Source organism: Halichoeres trimaculatus, unplaced genomic scaffold (assembly GCF_033239565.1).
Source record: "Halichoeres trimaculatus isolate MK-OKI-2021-1 unplaced genomic scaffold, fHalTri1.1 fHalTri1_scaffold_15, whole genome shotgun sequence".
NCBI lineage: Eukaryota > Metazoa > Chordata > Actinopteri > Labriformes > Labridae > Halichoeres > Halichoeres trimaculatus.
Genome location: NW_027437193.1, coordinates 3,923,075 through 3,929,074, shown reverse-complemented (window position 1 = coordinate 3,929,074; position 6,000 = coordinate 3,923,075). Strand labels below are relative to the sequence as shown.

The window sequence follows — 6,000 nt, the reverse complement described above, 5'->3', positions numbered from 1 at the left end:
CATATTGATTTATGGACCCGTACCTCCAGTAACATAAAACCAACAGAAACCTGCTTTTTTATGACCCTGATGTAGCATCCTGTCTCTATCTGTGCATTTTATTCATCTGTGACTTTGGATGTTTAAAGCCAGCCACTTCCTCTTTGTTTTAGCATTAACTTTTATTAATCACCTACATTTTTTTTATGTTTTACAGGATGATAATTCTCCACATGTGGAGAAACAGCATCCATCCTTTCATCCATCACCCAACCATTAACCTTACCTATGCATCTATCCAGTTTTCTTATTCAGGCACCAATCAAATACCTTGTGATGACAGTCGTTAGGATGGACGAGGTGGTTTAAAGACGTACTGATTAATCCAAATCAGAACAGGACAGGATTAAAGATTAGAGACAACTTTATCAGCAGAGGATTTCATGATCATCAGTGACACAGTGAGGAGGTGTTCTCCTGTCAGGACATGAATCAGATCTGACTCCATGAGTCCGAGAGTCATTAAAACGGCTGACACGTGGGTGATGGATCAACCCTTCATGCTGGGGCTGTGAAATCTGACCGTTGTCTTTACAAACTATCAAATCACATTTTGGCTTTTAGATATAATCTCAGTCTGCTGGTCTGATTCCTTTGAGGTGAAAACAGGACTTTGAGCTCCTGCACTGAAATCTGGTGGAGTTCCTCGGCTGCACCTGTCAGCAGGATCAGCGTTCCAGTCTGGTCCTGGTGCAGAGACATGACGACAGTGAGGGCGAGTCTCACACCATCCGATGGAGTCATCAATAATGAGACAAGGTGAGGAAGCAGGAAGGGGAGGAGTGGGGGGAGGATGGGGGTTATCTGGGCACAGCACATGCACTTCCCAGTTGGCCGCGGGGGCAGACGGGGCTGCAGAAAAGGCAAGATATGGTGTGACGCTCCTGGAATCTGTGATTTGACATCTGCTCAGTGTGAGAGTCTGTCAGAGGGCAGGGGGAAGGAGTTCGAGGGCGCTGTCACTTCCTCTCCCCGTCCGGAGTCTCTGGGTTTTATCAAAGAGATCTGACTTGGAGGGCACAGAGTGGAGGAGCTGAATGGCTTTCACTGGAAGTGTTCGGCATTGAACGGGCGCTAAATCCAGCAAGGTCAGTCCTCTTCTTCCACATAGGTAGAGGGAAACCAGCCCACCTGAAGAGCCAAAGACAAAAACGTAAATCAGTTTGATTTTCTGTTTGCATACAATTAAATTCTGCTTAACTACACACTATACCAAGGGTCTTCAATCTGCGGCTCTGGAGCCTCATTTGGCTCTTTGACTCCTTTGCAGTGGCTCTGTAAAGCTTTAAAAAATATCATTAACATTTTTTTTTATATATATTTCTTACAGAGGGTTTTGGTGATTAAAGACTCTGACACCAAATAAAATCCTGCGTTAACATTTAGTTGAACTAAATCTTCATCCCATCTGTCAATAAAGCCTGCCACCGCTCTACTTCACCTCCTACAACATCAACAGCCCACCAACTTTCCATGCACCTGTGGCTAACCTCAAGTTTTACAGCCCTGGGAAGATAACTGCATCTACAAAAAGACTAATCTGGAAGAAAATACAGATTTGAATTCTGTGTAGATGGATTCATTTAACTGACAATGTACCAGTTTAATATACATGCTAGATATGTGGCAAAACATAGGCAAACAAAACAAAAAGGATTATACACTGAGCCAGATCATAATATATTTTATCAAATACAAGTATTCTTTTAAAAAATGTTTTTTTATTTATTTATTATATTTGATTTTTCTTTTTGCGCATTTTGGACATTTAAATTTTCTTTTTTTTTTTGGGGGGGGGGGAATTAAAAAAGTTGTGAAATTTTTTTTGAAACATTAGCAAACTTTTAAATTTCAATATTTTGATTTTTTTTTGTTGCTGATTTTTTTATTCAATTACTTTTTATTTTTTATTTTAGGACATTTGAGAAATTTATTTATTTATTTTTATTTTTACAATTTTAAGAGTTTTTGACATTTCATTTTATTTAATTTTTGGAATTTCAAAATTGTTGTGAAATTAAAAAAAATATCATTTTTTTTGAATTTCAAAATGTTTAGATTTTTTTGTTAATTTATCATTTTCTCTTTTATTCATAATTATTATTATTATTATTATTATTATTATTATTATTATTGTTGTTGTTATTATTATTGTTGTTGTTATTATTATTGTTGTTATTATTATTATTATTATTTTAATTTTGGGGGGGTTAATTGAAAAAAAAAAAAAAAAAAAAAAACAAGACATCACATGTACAATTTTTTTAATTACAAAAAAAAATCTAGTTTCAATAATTTTTAACTAGATTTTAACTATGAATGGAATTCTATACACTTTATCTCTTTAATGTGAAGATAAATTAGATTTTGTGGCTTTAGAATGTCTTAAATCAAGGTGAGCTGAGGCAAAATGGCTCTTATGAAAGCAAAGGCTGCAGACCCCTGTAATACACCTTTAAAGAAAACTACAAGGACCCTGTCATCCCACTGCAGACTTACCCTGCCGTCGACCTCTCCCTTCCACCACCCGTTGGTCATCTTGGAGTAGATTTTGATGATGTCTCCCTGCAGCAGGGAGAGCTCCCGTGTGTCTCTGGAGCAGAAGTCGTAGCGTGCTACTGCAATACCCACCACCCTGGGAGAAAACACTGAGACAGAGAGAGATCCTGTCTTATCATTTCAAGTCATCTCCACTAGATTTCAGACAGTCTGACTATAATCCTGCCGTCCTCTCAGAGCTGAATGACCGGCCATTTAACCAGAATCTCCTCCTTCACTGGTTCCCTTTGGATGATGCACAAGTTTTATTAGTCACTTTGGAAGAAGTGGAAAAAAACAGCTTTGAAGTGTAGGAAAAAAAAAACGTTCTCATGTTGCACTTCCTTATCTGAAGCACCCTGCCACTCAGTGTTTGGAGAACTTCTCACCTGTGTCAGCCTTTTGAAGCCTTTGAAGCATTTTTCCTTTGTATTCAGAAATCCTGGGCTTTGTAAAAGTTATCCTCTAAACTCTGAGGTCTATCACTTTTGGAGAAATAGAAAGAATATGGATGCATGGTGACTAATTTTTATCTTAACCCTTAAATTATCTGAGTCCTCTTTGGCACTTCTGTATTAGGTGTTAATGAGTTGCTGTGTGTTGTTGCTGGCAGCCTGAAATCTTGTGCATGAGGGATTCTGACTTTTCCCCCTGAAACCTGCAATTAATCATATTTTTTCAGATTTTTCAGACCTTTTTCCTGAATTCTGTCAATATGTGCAACATCTGCTATATTTTCCTTGAAAATACCCATTTTTCTTCAAATCTAGCACCCCAGTATCTATTTTAGCTTAACCCAAGCTGCTGCTGTATTGGTTGGTGCAATATCTTATGTAAATATCTGTGTCAACTGTATCTATGTCCATAGCATTTGTATACATAGCTCTTTTTATTCATTTAATATACCAGCAATTAATATGTTTATACTGTCATCAGTTTCATTCATTGTCTGAAAACACTCTGGAAGCCATGCAGCAAGATTTCATTGCCAAGGGTGCTGCTATGTAACAGTGCTGGGTGTTCAATCTGAGGGTGTACAGGTTTTTATGTTGTAGAAATCCCTGAATCGGTCTGTAAATAGATGAAAAATGGTCAGTTCTAAAAACAGCTCAAGATCTAGACTTCCTGAAATGATGTCATCACGTAAGCAGCTTCTGTTTTACGACACATAAAAAGAGTGGGCCTCAATCACCGAGGTCAGCCCATAGCTATGCATAAAGACAGGCTTCCAGTGGACTGACCAATCAGAGGGAAGGAGGTTTGTAGAGTGAGGAGCCTTAAAGAGACAGCAGCTGAAACAAAATGGTTCACATAGAGGATGAAATGAGTGTTTTGACAAAAACACCAGCAAAAGAAAAATAGGATTTTTTTTTTTTGCTTTAAATTATGTAAAGCAAGTCTTTATCATTTTAGCTTTTAAAGCCTGTATGGATATATATATATATTTTTCAATTTTTCTTGTATATAAACACTGAAAAAATATCAGTCACTGCAAACAGAACATAGTCTGCATTTGAAAAATATTGATATTACCAGAAATAAAATAAATAAAAGTTATATATATATATATATATATATATAACTAAAGACAGGTAGATCTTTAGGTAGATATTTTAAACCAAATGTTGTATTGGCAGAAAACCATATGACCTACATTCTGAGTCTATTTCTAATTACTTGCTGTTGTACGTATATATTTAGATCAAAAATTGTATATTAAAAAATGGTGTTTCCTGTTCTAGCATTGGACGTTCACACACTGCAAAAAAAAATTAAATCTTGTGACTTTTTTTGTAATATTTTAAGTGAAAATTGTCTACAAATAGAACAAGAAAAATTTGCTTGAAAATCTGCTGAAAGCTAAATAATGTCTTAATTTACGTAATGTTTCTCTTTTATTGGTAAATGTTTGGTTTTTTTACTTGTCACAAGCCATTCAGAGCTAATTTTTGTCTTTGAGTAACTTTAAACAAGAAGTTTTTCTTCGAATGCAGACTGATGCACTAAGCGGCAAGTGCCTCGTAGCCAGCTGTGGCTCTGCAGTGGAGGTAGCGCCGTTTTACGACACGATGAGAACTAGAGCCTTATTTAGCGGTGTTTTTGTGTGAAAGTAACGCACTGAAAATTCTCTAAATAAAGCGTGAATGCAGACCGATATCAGATTTTTTCAGTGGGAGTCCGTTTATTTGTGTTTTTGGTTTAGTAAAATATGGCCCCGTCTGAGTGCAGAGGAAACCTGCAGAGGAGCAGGGAGGGGCTGTTTGGTGTGTGCGCTCTGGGCTTCTGCTGCACAAAAACACTGCTGTAGGGGTAATTTCTGCCCTAAACCTTGTGATAGGACCCAACTTGTTCCATCCCAGAGTATCACTTTAAGGCTCCTCACTCTACAAACCCTCTTCCCTCTGATTGGTCAGTCCACTGGAAGCCTGTCTTTTCCTGTGGCTATGGGCTGACCTTGGTGTTTGAGGCCCACTCCTTCAACATGTCATTAAACAGAAGCTGCTTACATGATGACGCCATTTTGGCAAATCTTGTGAATATCTTGTGCTATTTTTAGAATGGACTATTTTTGATCAGTGTACAGACAGATTCAGGGATTTCTACAACATAAAAATCTGCACGGTCTCAGATTGAACACCCAGGATTGTTACTTCATATTTACATTAAAATATAGAAAAGCTGAATACCCCGTCTAATAAAAGCAGATTCACTGATGAGAGGATGAATCATGCTACAAGTGACAGAGGGAGGAACACATTCTGCAGCCCTGCATGTCAGTGCTAAACATGCACCCACGATATCCCTATGCACACGCAGGTCAGGGCTCATATCTCATGTGAACACAGGTGTGCATGGGTTTGTTTGCCTTATCTGTGGAAGTTCAGATATGCTGGATGAAAGGAATACACGGCATGCCAGCACCCGGCCAGTTCATACAAAGGAGCATGCATTCATGAAAAAGAGCATGGGAGTCCACAGAGTGACGGGAAATATAGTTATCACAGATTTTTCTTATGATTTCTTATGTGTTTGTCCTAATTACTCACCTTGGAGTGATTCATAAACAGTCATTCAAAGCTAAACAGAGTGTTGTTTTTTAGATTTTACAAATTTAATGAGTCTAATAAGGAGAAACCAGGCAACAGATGTCTATTTCCTCTTTCCATTTACTGAATTCATTAAAGTTTTTCATGATTATTCACTTTGCAAAATGTAAACACCAGCACTAAAGGAGCTACGGCTCTTTGCCACGAGTTTGTTGACAATTCACTTGTTATTTTCACCAGGTAGGAGAAATCATAGCTGTCAGAAACTCACAACATTTCCGATACGGCATCAAAGAAAGCTGAAGTGAATGTTTCTTCCCACATGGCAACCCGTAGATTCTGTTTCAATATGACGTAAAAGCAGCACCATTAGACT

The 6,000-nt window shown here is 37.6% G+C and overlaps 1 protein-coding gene across 3 annotated transcripts in view; it reads right to left on the bottom strand.

Moving 5' to 3' along the window:
- Positions 1 to 236: 236 nt before the first annotated feature.
- The window catches only part of LOC141804828 (guanine nucleotide exchange factor VAV3-like), a 76,581-nt gene continuing 70,817 nt past the window's right edge, over positions 237 to 6,000 (bottom strand). For all 3 annotated transcript variants that reach the window (XM_074689457.1, XM_074689459.1, XM_074689458.1), the window contains 2 exons: positions 2,539 to 2,687; positions 237 to 1,170 (listed from right to left, as the gene is read on the bottom strand). In XM_074689457.1, coding sequence (XP_074545558.1) covers positions 1,129 to 1,170; positions 2,539 to 2,687 — 191 coding nt within the window. In that variant the 3' untranslated portion in view covers positions 237 to 1,128. The remainder of the gene's footprint in view (positions 1,171 to 2,538; positions 2,688 to 6,000) is intronic.